The 24,099-nt window shown below is 42.9% G+C and overlaps 1 protein-coding gene across 1 annotated transcript in view; it reads right to left on the reverse strand.

Moving 5' to 3' along the window:
* Positions 1 to 654: 654 nt before the first annotated feature.
* Positions 655 to 24,099, reverse strand: part of emid1 (EMI domain containing 1) — a 28,804-nt gene continuing 5,359 nt past the window's right edge. The window contains exons 4-12 of the mRNA XM_072665298.1: positions 21,687 to 21,794; positions 16,756 to 16,845; positions 12,642 to 12,694; positions 12,181 to 12,243; positions 12,027 to 12,071; positions 10,788 to 10,832; positions 10,544 to 10,555; positions 3,245 to 3,329; positions 655 to 1,509 (exon numbers count right to left, since the gene is read on the reverse strand). Coding sequence (XP_072521399.1) covers positions 1,373 to 1,509; positions 3,245 to 3,329; positions 10,544 to 10,555; positions 10,788 to 10,832; positions 12,027 to 12,071; positions 12,181 to 12,243; positions 12,642 to 12,694; positions 16,756 to 16,845; positions 21,687 to 21,794 — 638 coding nt within the window. The 3' untranslated portion in view covers positions 655 to 1,372. The remainder of the gene's footprint in view (positions 1,510 to 3,244; positions 3,330 to 10,543; positions 10,556 to 10,787; positions 10,833 to 12,026; positions 12,072 to 12,180; positions 12,244 to 12,641; positions 12,695 to 16,755; positions 16,846 to 21,686; positions 21,795 to 24,099) is intronic.

Consider the following 24,099-nt stretch of genomic DNA (forward strand, 5'->3'; position numbering starts at 1 on the left):
GTTGGTGCCATCTACCCACCCTAGAGAGAGCTCTGGGCCTTGGCTGCTAATTGCTAGCAGCATGACCGGGACTCGAACCTGCGACCCTCTGAGACCCTCATAGTGACAGCGCTTAGTCCGCTGGACCACTCAGAGCTTTGATCTTTTTTGGGGGTGTGTTTACAAAGACAGGTTCTTCGGTGCAATGCCATAGAAGAACCACCGTTGGTTCCATAAGGAACCATAAGATGTTTAAATGTGGGTGTGAAGAACCTCTGAATGTAACCTGATGTAAAGGTTCCTTACTAACTTAAAAGGTTCTCACACACACAATCTGGTTCTTTATAGAACCAAAAGTGGTTCTTCTAAGACAAACCTTGGCTTTCACTCTTGCTGATTGGCCACGCTGTGTCACATTCTCCAAGCAGCTGGATTCAAGACCTACGTTCTATGGCATCACTCGAGAACCTACAGAACCTTTTGAAGCACCTTTACATGATAAAAGTGTAGCGTAAATATTGAACGTGTTTTTTTTTTGTTTTTTTTTACAGTAAATACACAAAAGTTGGTGACAGTCTACGCCCAGTGTATGTTAGTGATGTTAGCCTAGCATCTTCCGTTCGAACTAAAGAAGCATCAGAGTCAGATATCAAACATGTCTTGGCTGATTGGCTGAATCTGGGGTCAGAGATCAATCATTTTCGTCTGATTTTTTACCGAACTGTTCTCCGGGTTTCGTTTTTTTTTTTTTTTAGTCAACGCTGACCCCAGTGGTTGCTTAGGAATATGAAAGAAGGTGTCTTCGTCAACATAGTGCACTTAATGCTAGGGAGAATAACTAGGGTTGTAAGGGTTCCTTGTTCAAACGCTTGCTTGGATATGTGTTCTTCTCCTACCTACGACATTACTACCGTCTCTACAGAGGTCTGTGGAATATACAACAACTTCCTTCGCCATCGTGAGTACCAGCTTGTTTAGTCCCGTCCTCAAACTCATTACTTTAGCAGTTATTCAAGCACCAGTAGAGTTCCTGTAGATTTCATGGTTTGCCTCCTTCTTCTGTAGTTTGATATCGGTTCAGATGGGTTCTTTAGGTTCTCCTGGTCATATTCTTTTGGTTGTGTAAAGACGTGAGCGAATGGACTTGCAGACGTCTGCGCTTCGAGCTTGTAGAACCGATTCCCAGCCGAGGAGAACAGGATCGTCTGCAGCACCAGTGGATCTTCCCTGAGGTTCCTCCCTCTTTCTTGGTTCTGCGGTTTGTTCCAGAGTAAGCGAGACGGACGGGTGGAGGGGTGGAGCTATAGGACGTGTGTTAAAGGGACTTTAAAGAGAGCGGTGTTTGCCAGTCAAAGCTGGAACGAGGGTCTTCCTCACTTGTGGGCTTCAGGAGCTACTCCCCCAGGACTTTATCCGCAGCGGGGAGGGACGGAGGCTTGGCCCGGAGCGGCAGGGACCCGGCCCGCTTGTTGCGGTAAAACTCGGCCGTCGCTGTGCCAAATCCACCATCACCTGATCCCAGGTCAGGTTCTGAGGGTGAAAACACACAGAGAGAGAGAGATAGGCAAAACTACTGCGGGTGTACCACAATAAAATACAGCTGTTCTATAAGCGTCCAAAAGTATGTGGACACCTGCTCCTTATATACAGCATTTCTTCTGAAATCAAGGGTATTAACCAGGAGTTTGTTAACGCTCCCTTTCCTGCAGTAACAGCCTCTACTGTTCTGGGGTCTGCGAAGGCTTTACACTAGAAGTTGGAACGCTGGTGTGAGGAGGATTTGATGGCATTCTGCCCCATATTAGAGCACAAGTCGAGTCAGGTACTGATGTTGGGTGATCAGTTCCACCATTGCCGCTCATCCTAAAGATCTTGGATGGAGCTATAGCACGCCAGGGCTGGGTGGCTTTATTTGTGGGCAACATCTATTGGTCAGTGTTTGTCCATGGAGATTACTCACAGCAATGTTCCAACAGCTGGCGGGAAGCCTTTCCAGAAGAAACACTGGAAGAGCAGATGTCCACTTAGCTTTACCAGAAATGGACAGTTCCCCCTAATGAGAGACTGTAGCTCCTCCTCCTCAGTGTATATCACAATACCTACATTTAGAGCTACTGTCTCTCATTAGGGTGAATATTAATAATGCTCTAAATGTAGGTATTGTGATATACACTGAGGAGGCGGAGCTACAGTCTCTCATTAGGGTGAATATTAATAACGCTCTAAATGTAGGTATTGTGATATACACTGAGGAGGCGGGGCTACAGTCTCTCATTAGGGTGAATATTAATAACGCTCTAAATGTAGGTATTGTGATATACACTGAGGAGGCGGAGCTACAGTCTCTCATTAGGGTTAAATGGGATTTTTTTTATCAGTGATCTGTAAATCCTGTCCAACCTCACAGCAGTAGGTGAAAGAACACATTTGTGGGCGGAGCCTGGAGAGGATAAATGCATTTTCTAAAACCTCCTCAGGAGAACCCTCACCCAGTAAACACTTTCAGGTTGAACTGACACTAGAGGGCGCTTGCAGGAAAGTCTAAAATGAATGGAAGTCTATGGAGCGTTTTTTTTAATGTAAATGACTGCTTTACTTTGCAAATGAGCTCATCAGCTTAATAACCAATCAGCATTTAGCATTTAATAACTCAAATTTAATGGTCATTTTAGCAGTATCTCCATTCCCTCCCATTCACAAGAGGACTCTCTTGCTCCCTCTAGTGTTCTGCAGTCATGTTGCTGGTATTTTTGATGTAGCTCCTCACACTAAACTGGTGGCCTGTCCCAAAGTCCACGCTTATAGTTTTGTGTACTTGCATTAGGCGAAACTCCTAAAAATAAAGGTGGTTCCCGAGTGATGCAGCAGAAGAACCACCTCGGGCGTGAGCTTCAGGACAGGCCACAGCACTGCTAGCATGTCCTCTTTCTTGTTAATCCACCTGTTGTCCAGCAGAGGGCCCCACGCATCAGTTACCTGGCCAGATGATTGCCTCCAGCAGCTGCACCCTGCGAGCCAGCAGCTCCAGGTCAGCCTGCAAGTCTTGGAACATCTTCAAACTAACGTCCTATCAAAGATCAAGAGCAGTGACAAGCACAGAGGAGTCCCGTGTCAAGTTTCAGGGGGGCTGGGGGTCCAACCCTGAGTGCTCGTTCCCTGTCAGCCCCTCTCCGCTCCTCATATTTGGCCTACTAATCTGCTGCCCCCCCCCCCGCCCTCGACCACTGCCCATCGACCCTGACCCTGCCTCTGGCCTCCTACTCACCATGGATACCGATCATAGTCTCGAGGATTAAAACCCTCTCGGCTAAGATCTTCAGGGCCTCGCGGATTTGGTGTATGCCGTCCCCCTGTGGAGACAGATACAGCCGTCAAGTTATGGGGCCGAGCCAAACCAAGCGCTTGCCAAGATGCAGTCGTCCATTCACAGGGTTAACTCCATCTGGATTAGCAGTTAAAGGGTTAAATATCCAGTCCAAAAACATTCACCACAAAGTAACTGGAGCTAAACTGGGGGAACTGGTGCGTTGGTGAGGGAAATCATCTCAAATCCAAGCCAATATTTCTCATAATGAGATTCTTCAATTATTCAATCAATTTGTAGAGATATATAATTTTAATTATATATATATATATGCTTGTTTTAGTCATGTCTAAAAATAAAAGAAGGTTAAGAAGTGTAGGTTTGGGTGGTTTGGTGTGAAACGCTCGGTTCTACAGTGGAGGTGAAGGGAAGCAGACGTCTGAAGCTCTAATAATAAAAGCTCCTCACAGAAAGTTCTTCACCTAATGGTGATGAAGACGCTGCCTGATGCCTGAGACACGGTTCTACCAGAGTTCTGAGAAGAGCTCGGCTCTAGAACCTGCTTTTAGAACCAGATCATTAAAATGGTGGAGGGATACATGCTGCAGGGTGTAGTGCGGCTACAGAAAGTAGTCCCTAAAGAGAACTGGATTAGTTGAGATTCTCTATTCACTATAACTCTGGTGGGTTTGGATAGGAGATCAATTATGGGCTGTATCTGTGTTGTAGTCATGGCGACAGATACCTGTTTCCATTCACCACCACTGTACAGAAGTAAGTAAGTACGTTTCTACGTTTCTCTACAGTGAAGCTCAGTTTCACACCAAATCCACACTGCAGTGACCTTTAATGACCTTTGATGACCTTTAATGACCTTTGATGACCTTCAATGACCTTCAAATCTTATAACTCATTCATTTCAGAATGAGAACATTTAGACCGACTGACCGATCTGAGATGATTTCACCTCCCAAAACCTCCCTTTTATATCTTCCTATTTTTCCTAGTTTTCTTGTGTACCCATGCTGTAAGACTAAATAACATACCCAGCATGCATTTCACAGGCCAGGCCGCAGCCATCACGGAGGAACAGTCTTGTTTAGTCGTCATCATGCCATAAAATCACCACATTCCCAGTCTGTGTAAGATGAGCAGCTTTTTTCAAACCAAAGGGATTTCTTAATGTTAAAATCACGTTCACGTGTCCTCGTGATGACATCACCCGCTTTGATCTCGTCAGCTACTCATCCTTTGGTAGGGGATGTTCTTACACCAAAGCCACTCAATGGTTTTTTCCACCCCATTGAAGTCTGTTACAGAGTCAGCGTCCAATCAGAGGGCTGCTACCTCAAATAAAGCCCATCTACACATACTGTACATAATGATGTGCTCTCACTGGCCACTTTATTGGAAACCCCTACTCTTTAACTTCCACTCACTGGCCACTTTATTAGAAACCCCTACCTTGTGCTTCCACTAACTGGCCACTTTATTAGAAACCCCTACCTTGTGCTTCCACTAACTGGCCACTTTATTAGAAACCCCCACCTTGTGCTTTCACTCATTGGCCACTTTATTAGAAACTCCCTACATTGTGCTGACACTCACTGGCCACTTTATTGGAAACCCCTACTCTTGTACTTCCACTCACTGGCCACTTTATTGGAAACCCCTACTCTTGTACTTCCACTCACTGGCCACTTTATTAGAAACCCCTACACTGCGCTGACACTCACTGGCCACTACTACCCTACTCTTGTGCTTCATCACTGGCCACTTTATTGGAAACCCCTACTCTTTAACTTCCACTCACTGGCCACTTTATTGGAAACCCCTACTCTTTAACTTCCACTCACTGGCCACTTTATTAGAAACCCTACTCTTGTGCTTCATCACTGGCCACTTTATTGGAAACCCCTACTCTTGTGCTTCACCACTGGCCACTTTATTAGAAACCCCAACTCTTGTGCTTCATTACTGCTCCATTGCAGCCTAACTCTGCGGCCAGAATCTGAATGGCGATGCATTGGACCTACAAGCGAGGGGTTTCTGATAAAGTGGCCAAGCTCTATACTACCTAGGTATACCATAGCTTAGCTTAATTCGGACAGTATGATCAGCTCCATCATGGACTTGCTTTGCTGACTGCAGTGTTTCCATGGCTTTGGTGGGCATCCGTTACAGAGGTCAACACACACGTTACCGAACAGAGCACACATGCTTCGAACCAACAACCAACCAGGGGTTAACAAGAAGAACACGGGTCAGTAAGGAGGTCAGGTAGGTTATCGATGACTCGGTCATGAACTTAGTAAAGGGTGACGCTCAGAGCGGTCCGGCGCTCGCGGACAGAGACGAGAAGAAGGAGAATTCCTGCAGCCAAACCAAACACAGCGCCTCATCCACTGAGACATGGTTTTGGGACGGCTCTGGAAAGTCTCCTCACTCGAGCAGCGCCGGGCCTGGAGAAGTGGACTAGCGCGTGGGGGATCGGCTCTGAGTGCTGGTGAGAGATCGCTCCCGCCGTGTTTTACAAATAAGTGATGTGTGCGTCTCCAGAGAAGGTGGGGAACCTGCGCGCTCGGGCTGATTAATGGGGCAGAGGAAACCTTTTGTGTTGGGGTGTCTTCAGACGCTGCGTGAAGCCGTTAGTCACTGAGCTTTGGGCGAGGAACCGGGCCAGAACTATGGGCTGACAGCTGCTGAAAGACTGCAGTATTAATATGAGAAGTCTTCTCCAGAGGTGGGCTGAGGCTGCTCCACATGCAGTGCTGTGAAGAAGTGTAGGCCCCTCTCTGTAGAACGAGGCAGCATGTGCTGCTTTCTGAGGCCTTCCAGCCTGCCTCACAGTGCCATGCCTGGGTCTGTTTAAGTGATGTCTGGCTGTGGTCTTGCCTGGGTCTGGCTAGGGACATTTAAATGTAGGACCTAAAGGGGCAATGACTTTTTCACATGGGTGATACATGTTTTTATTATATATATATTTTTATCTTCAATAAACTAAAAGCTGCAGTGTGTGTTTTCTTGCATTGTCTTTATCTAATATTAAATTTAGTTGGATGATCTGAAATGTTTAAATGCACAAATGTGTAAATAGGGGCAAATATTTTTTCACAGCACTGGATAATATATATATTTTTCATTATAAGGTTTATAAGGTAATTCTACCTGTTTTTTTTTATACATTTGACTTTTATTTAATGTAAAAAAATGGGTGGGGCTAAACTGCTGTAGGCTGAATGGGTGGGGCTACACTACTGTAGGCTGAATGGGTGGGGCTAAACTGCTGTAGGCTGAATGGGTGGGGCTACACTACTGTAGGCTGAATGGGTGGGGCTAAACTGCTGTAGGGTAAATGGGTGGGGCTAAACTGCTGTAGGCTGAATAGGAGGGGTCAAACTACAGTAGACTAAACGGGTGGGACTAAACTGCTGTAGGCTAAATGGGCGGGACTAAAGCGCTGTAGGCTGAACGGGCGGGACTAAAGTGCTGTAGGCTGAACGGGCGGGACTAAAGCGCTGTAGGCTGAACGGGCGGGACTAAAGTGCTGTAGGCTGAACGGGCGGGACTAAAGTGCTGTAGGCTGAATGGGCCGGACTAAAGTGCTGTAGGCTGAATGGGCCGGACTAAAGCGCTGTAGGCTGAATAGGTGGGACTAAAGCGCTGTAGGCTGAATGGGTGGGGCTAAAGCGCTGTAGGCTGAATGGGCGGGGCTAAAGCGCTGTAGGCTGAATGGGCGGGGCTAAAGTGCTGTTTACAGTTCCTTTACCTTCACTGCAGTCATCAGGGTTAGTGGGTTTAGGAGGCTGGAGTTATGAGAACGGATGGACCAACGGTTTGAGAAGTGTCCCCCGGGCAGAGGGGCCGCAGTGGGACGGGTTAGATGTGAGAGCAGCAGGCAGACATGATCGTAACAAGCAGCGCAATGGGATGAAGCCATGCAGCAATGCATTGTGGGACACGGGAGGATAGCTGTATCCACTCATGTTTCTTCACACACCCCTCCACCACCACCACCACCACCACCCAGAATGCTGGTGCTGATCCAGCACCACTGTACCCACAATCACTACAGCACAGAGGCTTTTGGGATACACACATCACACACTCCTGAGATCAGATTGTGTTGCGCTGTAAGCAGAGTAACTCACTGCGTAAAATATCACTTTAACTTTAGATAAAAAATAAAAAAAAAGTTCAGTACTCTACTGTTAGAAGGATTGGAATCACTGTTTAATCATATAAAACAATTTTTATAAAATTTGTTTTATAATAAAAATAAAAATACAACAAAATAAATATATAATGATCCTACTCAGAATAAAAGTCTAATAAACTGAATATCCACAAAGCAATTCTAAGTATTTAATATTAATGAAATTTGAAAACAAAATAAATTCTAAAAACATTTATATTAATAATACGTTCTAAGAAATGTAACACCTAGAATAAAATTATAAGAGGATTAATATTTAGACTGAAATTTTAAGACATTTAACACCCAAAATAAAATTCTAATAAATTGTTTATTATGAATAAAATTCTAAGAAATGTAAGACCTAAAATAGAATTTTTATATCTATTCTTCTATAAAAAAGAAGTTTAATATCAGAATTACATTTTCAGAAATTTTAAAATCTAGTTTGAAATTCTAATAAAGTTAACATTAGGAATGAAGTTCTAAGAAATGTAACAATCAGGACACAATTCTAAGAGGTTTTATATTAAGAATAAAATTCTAAGAAGTTTAACATTCAGACTGAAATAAGAAGTTTAACAGACTGAAATTGTATATTAATAATTCAATTCTAGGAAATGTAAGACCTAAAATACAATTATAAGAACACCCAAAATAAAATTCTAAGAAATTGTATACTAAATTAATATATTTAATATTAAATGATAAGAAATGTAACACATTGAATAAAATGATAAAATGTTTAACAGACTGAAGTTCTGAGAAATGTATAATAAAAAAGGAATTAAATTCTAAAACCTAAAATAACATTTTAAGAAATTAAACATCCAAATTGAAATTCTAAGAAAGTTACATTCAGAATGAGACTTTGAGTAGTTTAACAATAATTCCCAAAATCAATTCTAAGAAATATAATATATATTATAAAGAATGAAAGTAAATGAAGTATCTAGAATGAAGTTGTAATAAAACGTTTTAATACAACTGTACAAAGTTCTAGTAAAATTCTTAAATTAAAATTTAAACTATAATGGATTTCTAATACGCTTAATATCTAATTGTAGTTCTAATAAAACACAGATTTAGAATTAGACTGTAGTAAAATTAATATCCATAATGAAGATTTCATAATATTCAGATCAATATTCAAATTAAACCTCATAATTAAATCTCAGGAGAAATAATGTGACAAGAAATGTTCTATAAATACACAAGTACAGGGTTTTAGTTTGAAATTAATAACCTAATTCTGTTCCAGATCTATAAACTTCTGGTATAAAAGTATTAAAAGTTATTAATTTATTAAAGTTATTAATTATTAAGTGATTCCAGACAGTTCAACAGTAGTTTCTAATAAACCCAGCAGCAGATTTCTACTGCGCCTGATTTTCTCTCTATGGCTTCGTAGGTCTGGGCGTTTGCTGTGTGCTGTGTGCCAAAAGCAGGTGACTGTGAGATGTGAGATGTTGCTATGGAGACAGCAGCTGGCAGAGGGTCAGACAGAGGATGCAGGGTAAACACTCAGAGACAGCACCCCACCACCAAAATAAACAACAAACAAACAACAACAACAACAACAAACAAGCAACGAAATCACTGCACAGGTAAGCGTTGCCCTTTCATGCTGACCTGGGACCAGTTCCAGCGTCCTGCATCCTAACACTGACCATCAGCAGACAAATGATAAGAATGGTCTCAGATCAGCATATGAGGGTGACTCTTACTGGACAGAGCATTACACCAAATAAGTGACTGTAGATGGGACATCAGGGGTCTGTCTCACAAATCAAAACCCAAGAGGCAAAAGTATTGGGACACCTGCTCATTCACTGCTTCTTCTGAAATCAAGGGTATTAAAAAGAGCCGATCCTGCTTCTGTTGGAGTAACTGTCTCTACTGTCCAGAGAAGAAGACTGTCTACTAGATTTTGGAGGAGAAGCATTGCTGTGAGGATTTGATTGCATTCAGTGAGGTCAGGATGTTGTATGATGATCACCACCCTCATCATCCTCATCCCAAACATACTGCATATATATATATTTGCATGCATATTCACTATATGTCCAAATGTTTTCGGACACCCCTTCTACTGAATGATGAGGTGGGGTGGTGATCATCCTGACCTCACTAACCTGGTGCTCTTGGTGCTGAATGCAATCAAATCCTCACAGCAATGCTCAGGAGCAGTGCTACTATGCTCTCTGGAATGATGGATGGTGCTCAGTCCAGTACATCTGGGAGTTGAGGATGATGAGGTGGGGTGATGATCATACTGACAACATCCCGACCTCACTAACTTGGTGCTCTTGGTGCTGAATGCAATCAAATCCTCACAGCAATGCTCCTTCTCCAAAATCTAGTAGAAAGTCTTCATTTCTGGACAGTAGAGACAGTTACTCCAACAGAAGCAGGATCAGCTCTTTTTTTTCATGCCCTTGATTTCAGAAGAAGCACTGACTGAGCAGGCGTCCCAATACTTTTGTCCATTCGTATATGTATGTATGAGTATTTTACGACAGCTGAGAACATCCCTCTGCCAATCGGATCTAATTAAGGGTTGAAGTTCGAGGGGGAGTTTAGGGGGAGGGGTCGGGGTGTTCTTTGAGCTCAGTCGTTAAGTCCTTCGTTAGTTCGTTCGTTAGTTCGTTCGTTCGTTCGTTCGTTTGTTCGTTCGTTCGTTCGTTTTTGAGTTAGCTGAAACATGGCTGGGAACTCTTTACCAAGCTGAATGGGCTTCATGAGACAGACCCCTGGTGTAGGAGCAGAAGATCACTCTGAGAAAGCAGCTCTGCAGCAGCATCCTCTCAGTGGAATTCCCATTAGGATTCGGGGGTTCGGGGTTTGGAGATGTAGGCCTTCCCCATCATTTAAGCCAGTTTAAGAATACTGGATAAGATGGAAGCTCCACTGAAGGATAAAGCGTGATTGGCTGATGTTAAGACTCGTCGTTGTGATCATGAATGGTGGGATGATGGATGTAAACATAAACAACAGGCTAAAAAAACAAAAAAACAAACAAAAAAAAACAACGGTGCGGCGAAGAATGCCGAAAAATCCCTTACGTTCAAATCGCTCTAGCACAACGATTAGGAGGCAGAAAGAGACAGTTACAGAGGAGAGATTACTTCTGCAGATACGTCATCAATCAGACTCTGTCCTGATTACAAACGGTCAGTCCACAAATCCACAATCACACACAATCGATACGGCTCATTAAGGACGCTGGCGTTAGCGCCTGCTCGTATCTGGGCTGGGGTACTCGCCCAACCCTCTGGAGATCAGGGAACCTGTCCCAAATACTCTTACCGGAAGGCCTTTCTCTCCGGGCTCACCCTTCGGTCCTGGCTCACCCTGTGGAGCAGATTTTAGGAGAAAGTCATTTTAAAGAACAGATTTACTCTCAAAAATGAACGTGAATGAATTCTTTGTTCCTAAAGAACCAAACGTTACGGTTTTAGTGGTTATTCTACTGAGCTGACGATGAATTACAATGAACTTACTGCTGAATCAAGAGTGGGGAGATGGTTCAGAATGTAGTGGACTGTGTTACTTAACTGTAACTTTTGATCATGTTACACTGTATTGTTACTTTGTTATTTTGTACTGTTATTAAGTATGTTGATAAAGTGAACTACTTTGTATTTTATATTGTTACCTTGTACTTTGTGTAACGTGTGACTTTGTAACATGCGACTTTGTAATATTACTGTGTACCTCGTTACTTTGAACCTTGTTACTGTGTGACAGGTAACTTTGTATCGTTACTCTGAACCTCGTTACTTTAAACCTTGTTACTGTGTGACATGTAACTTTGTAACGTTACTGTATACTTTGTTACTTTAAACCTTGTCACTTTGAACCTTGTTACTGTGTGACAGGTAACTTTGTAACGTTACTCTGAACCTCGTTACTTTAAACCTTGTTACTGTGTGACATGTAACTTTGTAACGTTACTGTGTACTTTGTTACTTTAAACCTTGTTACTTTGAACCTTGTTACAGTGTGCCATGAATCTTTGTAACATTTAACTCTAACATTATTTTGTACCATGTTACTGTGTCCCGTTACCGGCACCCTTTTACTCTGCACCTTCTTACTGTGTATCTTGTTAGTGTGTGACATGTATCTTTGTAACGTGTAACTTTGTAATGTTACTTTGTACCTTGTTACTGTTATGTGTAACCTTGTAACATATGTAACTTTGTAACGTAATTTGTACCTTGTTACTGTGTGACGTTACTCTGCACCTTCTTACTGTGTACCTCATTACTGTTATGTGTAACTTTGTAACGCTACTTTGTACCTTGTTATTTTTAACCTCGTTACTGTGTGATGTAACTTTGTAACGTGTAACTCTGTAACGTTACTTTGTACCTCATTACTGTTATGTGTAACTTTGTAACATGTAACTCTGTAATGTTATTTTGTACCTCGCTACTGTGTTCCATGTAACTTTGTAACGTGTAACTTGGTACCTTCTTATTTTTTACCTTGTTACTGTGTGACGTTTAACTTTGTAATGTTACGTTACACTTTGTGGCTTACCGGCTCCCCTTTGAATCCTCTCTCTCCTGGGTATCCCAGAGGGCCCTGCGGGGTTGGAGTGAGATTAAACGAAGGTCATATATAGGTGTAGCGGAGACTGAGGTAGTGTTTATTTTGTTTTGGTTTCTTTCGTATTATGGGGTGTTACACTCACTCTCTCTCCTCGCTCGCCCTTTGGTCCGATAGGGCCCTGTAAACCAGGGGTTCCTGGTTTCCCCTGAGGAGAAAAAGCAACAGAAATACATTCGGTTTGTCAAGTCATAATTACATATATATATATATATATATATATATATATATATATATATATATATATATATGTATGTATGTATATATAAAATACATACATACATACAGCTGTATTATATATATATATATATATATATATATATATATATATATATATAATACAGCTGTATGTATGTATGTATTTTATATATACAGTGTATACGTAAATATGTATATATAAAACGAATGTGTCCCAAATGTGTGTGTGTATATATACAATCATATATACATATAATACATATATACATCTATTATATGCGTATGTAAGTAAATTGTCTACGATACGTTTCACTTACTGTCAAAAATGTCACAAAAACAAACACTTACACTTTGTCCTGCGGGTCCTGCAGGTCCTGCTGGGCCCCTGGGTCCTGGGGGGCCTACAGAAGTACAGACAGCATGTTAAATACTGGATAAAGTGCTGAAACCTGGTCTATTAAAGAGCCCACCTTGACCAGATTCTAAAAATGGCCTAAAATGAACGATTTAACATTTCTTTAATATTTTAAGCAAGCTGATGCAGGTCGGGGGACTGAAGGCCACTGTAAAACCCTCAGCTGGCTTCTCTTAAGGAAGTCCTTTGGGATGTTTGAGGTGTGTTTAGGATCATTATCCTACTGAAGAAGCTCATGTTTGATGTCTGCTTCCAGAATTTGCTGTTTTTAACAGAATCCAGTCTTCCCTCTACCAGAGGAGTGTTCCCCGTGCCACTGGCTGCAGCACAAACCCAAAGCAAGAGCCATTCACCCCAATGCTGAACAGTTGGAGAGGAGTTCTTTTCATGAAAATACTTCAGGTCTGTTTAGATGTCCCATTATGGCTTTGTGGTGAGGGAGCAGGAAAAGGTTAGTGAAGGTCTTTTACAGTCAGGGAAACTGGGGCTTTGGTGCATTTCTACCAAATCCTATGAGCTGTTCTTTCTGAAAGCTCTCTTGGAGGTGGTGGAGGTCTTCCAGGCCTCAGCTTGACCTCCACCGTTCCTGTTAACTGACACTACCTACTTACATTACAGGGCTAAACCACTGTATGCTAGATATATGTAAATGTGGCATCAAAAAAACAATTATTCAACACTTTCGATATTATAACCCTAATGGACAAAAGTATTTGGACACCTGCTCATTTGTTGTTTCTTCCAAAAAAATCAAGGGTGTTAAAAAGAGCTGAACCTGAATTTGTTGGAGTAACTGTCTTTACTGCTAGAGAAGAAGAATTTCTACTAGATTTTGGAGGGAGGATTTGATTGCATTCAGCGAAAAGAGTGGTATTGAGGTTAGGATGTTGGATGATTATGATCACCATCCCACCTCATCATCCCCAAACCAACTCCCCAACACACTTTCCCCAAAAGTACTGGATGGAGCTCCACCACCAACACAGTTCTTCCACTGCTCCACAGCTCAATGCTGGGGGGCTTTACACCCCTCTATAGCCCACGCCTGGCGTTATTAGGCAGCATGGTGCCAATAGGGTCATGATGTTTATCTGCTGAAGAAAGTCCTATTGTATTGGCAGTACTTCTTCTCTACAGGGACTAGACATGCTAAGTGTGTCTGTGTCAACAATAGGTGCAACCTAAAGTAGCTGAATGCATTCATTAGAATGGAGTGTCCACAAACATTTGGACACATTTGGAGTGTATCTACTTATCAGTAATGACATACGACCGCATTGTTTTCCATGTTATGACCCCATGCTAATGGGAGACGGTCCCTCCTACAGAGATAATGCCTCTTTAATTTATCCTTCTGTTTTGAAGCGTGTCCTCCCTGTAGAGACACCTCCTAAATTTGTCCCCAAGTCCCCCAAGTCTCGATCAGCCTGAGTAATCTCACTGATATTAAGGATTCCGAAATGCAACCCCATCCGTGCTTTGCTCTCTCCGGCTAAGCAGGGGAGCGCCTGGTCCCTCTCGAGACGAGCACATGGTGATCCATCACTGAGCAGATTTCACAACCGAACTCAGAGGTGTGTGGACATCACGTTCACATTAGAGGACAAACGCGATAAGGCCTAAAATACGAGGTGAGAGGTGGACGAAAAGTTGAGCGTTTGTGCAATCATGCAAAACATCAGCTGGCCGATCCAAACTGGACTCCAAACGAGCTGTAAAGTGAGTTATGGAGCTGTCACTGAGGTTACGATCACTTTATTTGCTAATAAAACTGATGCTTGACTTGCTATTGACTCCTACTGACCCAAATGCTGATAAACGGCTGATAAGCGTCTCAGAAGGACAACAAGAACCAGCTGTAGAAAACGTCCAGTGGACTGTAGACTGTATACGCTATATAGAAAAGTCCATACAACCTAAAAATCAAGCTGATCCTGCTTCTGTTGGAGTAACGGTCTCTACTGTCCAGAGAAGAAGACTTTCTGCTTGATTTGTGAGGTCAGGATGTTGATGATGATGATGATGATCACCAACATTCATCCCAAAAGTACTGGATGGAGTTCCACCACCACCATCATTCCAGAGAACACAGCTCTTCCACTGCTCCACAGCTCCTCAATGTTGGGTGGCTCTATACCCCTCTATAGCCCACGCCTGGCATTATTAGGCAGCACGGTGCCAATAGGGTCATGCTGGTGTATCTGCTCCAGAGAGTCCTATTCTATTGGCAGTACTTCTTCTCTACAGGGACTAGACAAGCTGTGTGTGTGAGCAGGAAAGCACTGACCAATAGAATAAGGCTGCGCTGGAGCAGCAGGGAGCACATGACCTACTAAGGGTGCCCAATGGCGAGCGTGGGATAGAGGAGTACGAAGCCCCCCATGGAGGATGGAGTGATGTTGGGGCTCCATCCAATCCCGGATGCTCTAATGTGGCTGAATGCAATCAAATCCTCCTTACAGCAATGTCTCGACGAACTAGATGAGGGTATTTTCAGAGCGAACAGTGAAGCTAGTATTAGCACTAATGCTTGGGCTGATCGGTGCAGATCCCAGATTTCTCATTTCGAGATCATGGTCGGTTGAACCCATTTCCAGGCGGTTTCTCTGGCCTCGGTCACAGAATCTGATGCGTAAAGGATCTCGTATTTCTTTAAACAAGCAAAACAGATGAAATTACTAGCAGAAATTGGCTGAATAATCGTATAACGTTCTGATAACGGTCTCATAAGGACAGATATCAGAAACACTGACCAGATTTAAGATGATTTGACTTGGCAGGAGTGTGTACAGTGTAATAGTAGACTATCATTACTTAGCATGTGTACAGAAGAGGCGTGCACACACACACACACACACACAGGAGTACATAATGCATGGAAAATAATGCCGGGCCTCAGGCCAGAATCCTGACATCAGATGAAACCTGGTACTCCCACTGCAGAACATTCAGAGTTGTTCTCTCTCCAACTGAGAGCCATAATTTCTCCTCTATAAGAACATCAGACTCGGCTGTCTGTAACTGTATCGGATCAGGGGAACAATTTATGAGAGAACAATGTGAAACTGATAAAGAAAAAGTCCAAACGTGTGCTTCATACCTTAGGTTAACCTTAGTACAGGACACTGGGTTCTTCAAGGGTTCTATATAGAAATATGACAAACCAAAGAATCTGATGGATGCTTCCTTAGCTCGCTCAATCAAAGTCTAAAAGTTTGTGGACACCCCTTCTAATGAACGCATTCAGTTGCATCCATTGCTGACACAGATGGGCAAATGCACACACACACAGCTTGTCTAGTCCTTGTAGAGAAGAAGTACTGCCAGTAGAATAGGACTCTCTGCAGGAGCAGATCATCATGATGAACCTATTGGCTCCATGCTGCCTAATAATGCCAGGTGTGGGATATAGGGGTATAAAGCCCCCCAGCATTGAGGAGCTGTGGAGCAGTGGAATGATAGCTGTGCTCCGTCTAATATTTTTGGAATGAGTTGAGGAGTTGGGGATGATGAGGTGGGGTGGTGATCATCATCATCATCCAGCATCCTGACCTCATTAACGTTCTTTTGGCTGAATGCAATCAAATCCTCACAGCAATGCTCCTCCTCCAGAATCTAGTAGAAAGTCTTCTTCTTTGGACAGTAGAGACAGTTACTCCAACAGAAGCAGGAGAAACTTTTTTAAATAAATGAGACAATGAATGAGCAGATGTCCAAATACTTTTGTCCATATAGTGTACGCTGATGATCCAAAACGGCTCGCTCTGCAAGACCTCTGAGGTGGAGCTGCTGTAGATTGGAAGGGTGTTCAAGCGCCCCTGCAGGGAAAAGGAGCACACACACTCGCCCATCCACCAGTGACCCAGTGGCACTTCACCTCCTCCAAAAAAGTACTGGATGGATCTCCATCATGTCAGAGTTCACAGCTCCACTGCTCCACAGCGCGATGCTCTTATAGGGGCTGTCTGATTACTTTTGTACATGCTGTGCTGTTCTAAAATCTGTGTGTTTTAAGCCATTCTTGATTTTGGACAGCCATTGACTGACCTGTGGGTCCTGGGGGTCCCTGAGGGCCTTGAGCAGGGACAGCACGGGGGTCCGGAAAGCTGTTGGAGAGGAGCAGGTCCTTCTTCTCTCCTGCGGAATGGAGGACACAGCATGAGAGTGAGATCTACTGATGTCCAGCTACTGTTGCTCATCTGAGGTCAGTGTTTCACTTCCCCTCTCTCTCTCTCTCTCTCTCTCTCTCTCTCTCTCTCCATCACAGTGTTTAAGATTTAGCTGTTCCTAGATCAGCTGCTGAGGGTGTAATTACACCTACTGGCCTACAGATGGTGCTGCTGATTTGACATAAGCAGATAGCAGGAGGCAGTGATGGCACAGCTCTCAGCCAAAGCAAAGAGCTTGTAGAGAGGAAATTACCACTTGAGACTGTCTTCAAGGCTGGTTGGCCACTAGAGGGCGCTCCTGAGTAAGTGCATTTGTAGTGATGATGTCCGTGAGTGCATATCGGGGAGTATTCACTAATTTCTTTATTATTATAATGTGCATGGTCAACATTGTCAAGGTAGTCCCTTTAAATACTAACATAGCATTAGCTGGCTAAGATGCTAACCGGCCAGCAGTAATGCTAGCGCCTCTATTTCCCAAAAACCCATTTTCTGTAGAAAAAAAAATCAAAAAAATATCGTAAATATCCAGATCCAATTCCTTTAGTAAAAAATAAATAAATCAATTCTACTTTCATCCAACATCCTGACCTCACTAACACTTTCATTGCTGAATGCAATCAAATCCTCACAGCAATGCTGCTCCAAAATCTAGTAGACAGCCTTCTTCCCTGGACAGTAGAGACAGTTCCTCCAACAAAAGCAGAAGAAACTCCTTTAAATACTCTTGATTTCAGAAGAAACACTGAATGAGCAGGTGTCCCAATACTTTTGTCCGCCACCAATAAGCTAAAATGTGAGCAGGAAATGCTGTGCCACCAAAACAGCTCCCTCTACAAGTTCTCTGGAGGTGGTATCTTCACCACGGCTGAGTGTTGGTTGATACTGATCCGATCTGCTATAACCTGACAACGTTAATCAACACCAGTAAAATCTGTTCCATAATCAGACATCCTTTCCTACAGTTATTTGGAGGTGTGTGTGTGTGTGTGTGTGTGTGTGTTGTAGCTGCAGGGCTTGGTTGGTTCTCTCAGACTCAAACAGGAAGTTGCAGTAATGTGCTGCCTTTCCTGAGTAAGACCCTTGCAGGCCTTTCAGCCTGTCCCAAAACGTCCACGCCTGAAGTTTGTGGTTTTGCACAGTAACATGATGCATATCCACGCAGGCAGACACTGGTCAAACAAAGTAAATAATAGGAGCCTATCCAATCCGGTGCATCGAGATCAGGATCAATCCAGGCATATTTTAATGGATCGGGTACGGGCTATGTTAATCGCTAACCAGTTCCGAGTCTTTGTTTAACCACAGTGTTCAGAGAACGCCATCTGGTGTCCTCGAGGCCCCATTAACGGACGGATTACCCCCAGTCGGCTGCAGCAGCAGCAGCAGTGTGGACGTTCTCAGAAGGTAAATAAAGGAGTTGAGGTTCTGCAGTGTGGAGCTATTTTACAGTGGAACCTGAAAACAGACCATAATATCTGACCCTTTATAAAACCATCACTGAAACACTGTTTTACCAGCGGGAGAACCGCAGAACCGCTCACTTGCCTTTCTCTGTTTATAAACCAGCTCTGAAGAACCCGTTCAGAACCGAGTCGAGGAGGCTAACGCTAATGCTAACACACACACACACACACATGCACATTCACCCACTATAAACCAGTTACTACACACCAGTAGACCAACAACCACCACAGATACCAGTCCAGAGTGTGTACCACTACACACACTCTTACACACAGGAAGTGATCAGCCTGCAGTGTTGTGAAGGAGCTGGGAGCTGATTGGTCAGGGAGGAGATCAGACTGGATTATCAGATATTAAACACTATAAAACATCATTTTAAGAAAAGTCTCGACTAAACTAAATCAATCAGTCCAGAACGTCTGATTATAGAATCTGATCCTGAAAATAAAGGATTTACTGAACCCATCAATCAGCAGCTCATCTGATCTAAACTGTGGGACTGGACTATTATACAAGTACAGAGATCGGCCCAAAATCAGCTGATACTCAGCATTAAGAGACACATCTGATCTGATTGGGGGGCAAAATAAAACAGCCAGCCCAACAGGGGTCAAATTCACCAACATCAAGCATAATGGCTAATATAGACCTAAATACAGCACCAAGCTGATTTTCCAACCCCAAAGATCTTCCCCACTGCACAGGATGAATTGGAACATGAGTTCCTGACCTCAATGATGCTCTCATTTGGCTGAATGCAATCCTCACAGCAATGTTCCAACATGCAATAGGAGGACAGACTGCTCATTAATAAGATAAGATAAGATAAGATAAGATAAGATAGTCCTTTATTAGTCCCGCAGTGGGGAAATTCACAGTGTAGCAGCAGAAAGGGATAGCAGGACACTCAGTTACAAAAATTTGGATAAATAATTTACACTATATACACAATATAAATAAGAATTAAAAAAGCAATAAACAATATTATCTACAGCAAAAGACTCTTAATTGCACATGGGGGGGGGGGGGGGGGAAATTGCACATAGTATTCCCTGAACATGAACATGTGTGTAATAGTCCTGATATCAGAGGAAATCAGTATGCCGGCACACTCAGACACATGAACACACACGTATAGACCCACACACCGCCCCGACCACACACACCCACACACCCACACACACACACCCTGCTGTTTCAGCCTGTGCACATCTGGAAGTGGTTGAGTGACATCACCAGCATTAGACAGACAGGTCTTTTCCCAGCATGTGATTGCGTCTAGCCTGAGTTACCTCCTGAAGCCTGTCACACACACACACACACACACACACACACTGCGTGTCCTCCCCCTATCTGCACCTCTGTCACAGTGCCTGACCTGTGTGTGTATCTTCTGTGGAGGTCAGAGACTAGAGACTGGAGATTAGAGGCCATGTCTAGATATGAAGCCTCAGAGCACCAACAGAACACCCACAGAGTTCCCACTGCCAAGCGGTGTTGCTAAATGGTTGCTATGGTACTCCAGGTTGTTGTTATGGTGTTGCTAAGTATATTTTTATGGTGTTGCTAGGTGGTTGCTATGGTGTTGCTAGGTGGTTGCTATGGTGTCGCTAGGTGGTTGCTTTGGTATCCCAAGTGGTTGCTATGGTGTTGCTTAGTGGTTGCCAGGTCATTACTATGTTGTTGCTAGGTGTTGCTCGCTGTTTGCTATGGTATTTTAAGTGGTTGCTATTGTGCTGCCAAGCAGCGGTGGTGGCTAGGTGGTTTCTAGGTGGTTTCTATGGTCTCTCAGGTGATTGCTATGGTGTGGCTAGGTGGGTATTATGGTATATCTGATGGTTCTATAGTATTTCAGATGGTTGCTATGCAATTGCTCTGGTATCCCACATGATTGCTATAGAGTCTCAGGAGGTTGCTCAGGTGTTACCATAGTGGTTTCTGCGGTTCCCTACAGGTGGGTTGGGTGTTAACGCTGTATCACTGTGACATAAGAAGGGTGAACAAACGTCTGAATGAATCCAGTGCCACACGGAAACCGTGCGTCCAATCAAAAAGCTGCATACAAGCTAAACCCTCCCCATCAGAACGAACAACCTGGAGGAGTCAGTATCTCACAAACTGCGGGACGAGTTACCCAGCAAAAATCCACCAGAAAAATAATCATAAGAATAACACACATACACTGAATAATTCCAAGTGGATTAATTCATAGTGGAAACTATAAATATTAGTAAATATTAGTTAATAATTAGTAAATTCATAGTGGATACTGAATCATTCATAGTAGATACTGAATAATTCATAGTGGAAACTGAATAATTCATAGTAGATCCCGAATAATTCATAGTGGATACTGAATAATGCATAGTAGATACTGAATAATTCATAGTGGATAATAAAAAATTCATAGTAGATATTGAATAATTCATAGTGGATCCCAAATAATTCATAGTAGATACTGAATAATTCATAGTGGATACTGAATAATGCATAGTAAATGCTGATTAATTCATAGTAGATAATTAATAATTCATAATGGTTACTGAATAATTTATAGTAAATACTGAATAATTCATAGTGGATACTGAATAATTCATAGTAGATACTGAATAATTCATAGTGGATGCTGAATAATTCATAGTAGATACTGAATAATTCATAGTGGAAACTGAATAATTCATAGTAGATCCCGAATAATTCATAGTGGATACTGAATAATTCATAGTAGATACTGAATAATTTATAGTAGATACTGAATAATTCATAGTGGATACTGAATAATTCATAGTAGATACTGAATAATTCATAGTGGATACTGAATAATTCATAGTGGATACTGAATAATTCATAGTGGATGCTGAATAATTCATAGTAGATACTGAATAATTCATAGTGGAAACTGAATAATTCATAGTAGATCCCGAATAATTCATAGTGGATACTGAATAATTTATAGTAGATACTGAATAATTCATAGTGGATAATAAAAAATTCATAGTGGATACTGAATAATGCATAGTAAATGCTGATTAATTCATAGTAGATAATTAATAATTCATAATGGTTACTGAATAATTTATAGTAGATACTGAACAATTCATAGTATAAATTATTAAATTAATTAATAAAGAAAATAAACTAATGTAAGTAAATACAGAATTAATTGACTTCTGTTTGTTTTACTGTCAAAAATACTGACAAAGAATGTGACCAAAACTGAAAGGCTATTTCGATCATTTCTGTAAAAGAGGAAATTATTTCACATTAATATTCAGATCATAATGAAATAACATTAATAAACGATCGCTGGGACTTCAATAAAGTTGGAGTGAAAGCACTTACTGTCTTCAGGGACGGGTACAGGAGGCCCTGGTGGTCCGGGGGGTCCAGGGGGTCCTGGAGGCCCGGGCTGACCCCTCTCTCCTGGGAGGCCCGGTGGCCCCCGAGGGCCTGAAGAGGAAACACACCAAACAAAACAATTATTTCACCCAGAGCTTAACGAGGGACAGACGCTCGTTACCGCGAGAAACCTGCAATAAAGACCCCCAGACAAACCAGAGCCAGCCACCATCTCTCTCTCTCTCTCTCTCTCTCTCTCTCTCACTCTGTCTCTCTCTCACTCTCTCGCTCTGTCTCTCTCTCTCTCTCTCTCTCTCTCTTTCACCATCCATGAGTACACATTTATAGGACACTGTTCTGTTCTGAGAGGCCAGGAGAAAGAGGCAGAGAGAGAGAGATTTTTGATGTTAACCTGAATCGGTGTGTGTGTGTGTGTGTGTGTGTGTGTGTGTGCGTGCTGTAATTAACAGACGGAGGTGTGTGTGTGTGTGTGTGTGTGTGTGTGTGCATGCTGTAATTAACAGACGGAGGTGTGTGTGTGTGTGTGTGTGTGTGTGTGTGTGTAATGGCCATGCGCTCGGGTCCTACAGAGGGAGCAGATATCTGGGCTAAATGCCTGAGCACATTCGTGACTCCAGAGAGTAATACATCAAACGCAGGATCACACACACTTGTGATGTGAGTGATGTGTGTGTGGTGCATGTGTGAGTGTGTGTTTATGTATGCATCAGTGGTGTGTATGTGTACACATATGGTATAAACCTATAGTGTGTGCATGTTTTCAGGCAGATCCATAAGTATTTGGACAGTGAAAATACATCTTAATGGATCTGTACCTCAATGGTACCTCAATCTCCATCCCTGCATCACTCTCCATCCCTGCATCACTCTCCATCCCTGTATCACTCTCCATCCCTGCATCACTCTCCATCACTCTCCATCCCTGCATCACTCTCCATCCCTGCATCACTCTTTATTCCTGCATCACTCCCCATCCCTGCATCACTCCCCATCCCTGCATCACTCTTTATTTCTGCATCACTCTCCATCCCTGCATCACTCTTTATTTCTGCATCACTCTTCATCCCTGCATCACTCTTTATTTCTGCATCACTCTTCATCCCTGCATCACTCTTTATTTCTGCATCACTCTTCAAACCCTGCATCACTCCCCATCCCTGCATCACTCTTTATTTCTGCATCACTCTTTATTTCTGCATCACTCTCCATCCCTGCATCACTCTTTATTTCTGCATCACTCTTTATTTCTGCATCACTCTCCATCCCTGCATCACTCCCCATCCCTGCATCACTCTTTATTTCTGCATCACTCTCCATCCCTGCACCACTCTCCATCTCTGCATCACTCCCCATCCCTGCATCACTCTCCATCCCTGCACCACTCTTTATTTCTGCATCACTCTCCATCTCTGCATCACTCCCCATCCCTGCATCACTCTCCATCCCTGCACCACTCTTTATTTCTGCATCACTCTTCATCCCTGCATCACTCTTTATTTCTGCATCACTCTCCATCCCTGCACCACTCTCCATCCCTGCATCACTCTCCATCCCTGCATTACTCTCCATCCCTGCATCACTCTCCATCCCTGCATCACTCTCCATCCCTGCATCACTCTCCACCCCTGCATCACTCTCCATCCCTGCCTCACTCTCCATCCCTGCACCACTCTCCATCCCTGCATCAGTCTCCATTCCTGAATCCCTATAACACTCTTTATCCCTACATCACTCTTCATTTGTGCATCACTCTTCATTTGTGCATCACTCTTCCTCCCTGCAACACTCTCCATTCCTTCACTCTGTTTTCCAGTTTCTCTCCTTCCCTCCTTCACTCGTATTCATTGTTCATTTTCACTCTCTAATAAAGCAGCTGTTAGAAAAAAGAAATACCCCACAAAGACAGGAATACATGCCACAGTGTGTGTGTGTGTGTGTGTGTGTGTGTACGTGGGAATGAGTGTATTAATCATAGTGTCCTGCTTCCCTTCCACAGGAAACAAATGCATTAATACTGTGCTGACTCAGGGACATACCACACACACACACACACACACACACTCTTTCTGGTACATGTACACTCTCCCTCTCTCTCTCTCTCTCCAACCATTTACCCCAGATAACATGGGAAGCATTTTTTGCACAAGCATTTGCACTAATAACTTTACTACCTCACTGGACTCTATTTATCGCACATTGCACAACTTGCACACTACAGTCATTATTTATTATCCTCTGTCTGTACTGTGTTGTCTGTCCGCACTTGTTTGTTTGTGTTGCACTTGTGTCTTGTATGCACTGTGTCTATGTTGCACCATGGTCCTGAAGGAACGTTGTTTCGTTTTACTGTGTTCTCTGTATGTAGTTGAAATGACAATAAACCCACTTGACTTGA

The sequence above is a fragment of the Salminus brasiliensis genome, chromosome 20 (assembly GCF_030463535.1).
Source record: "Salminus brasiliensis chromosome 20, fSalBra1.hap2, whole genome shotgun sequence".
Classification (NCBI taxonomy): Eukaryota; Metazoa; Chordata; class Actinopteri; order Characiformes; family Bryconidae; genus Salminus; species Salminus brasiliensis.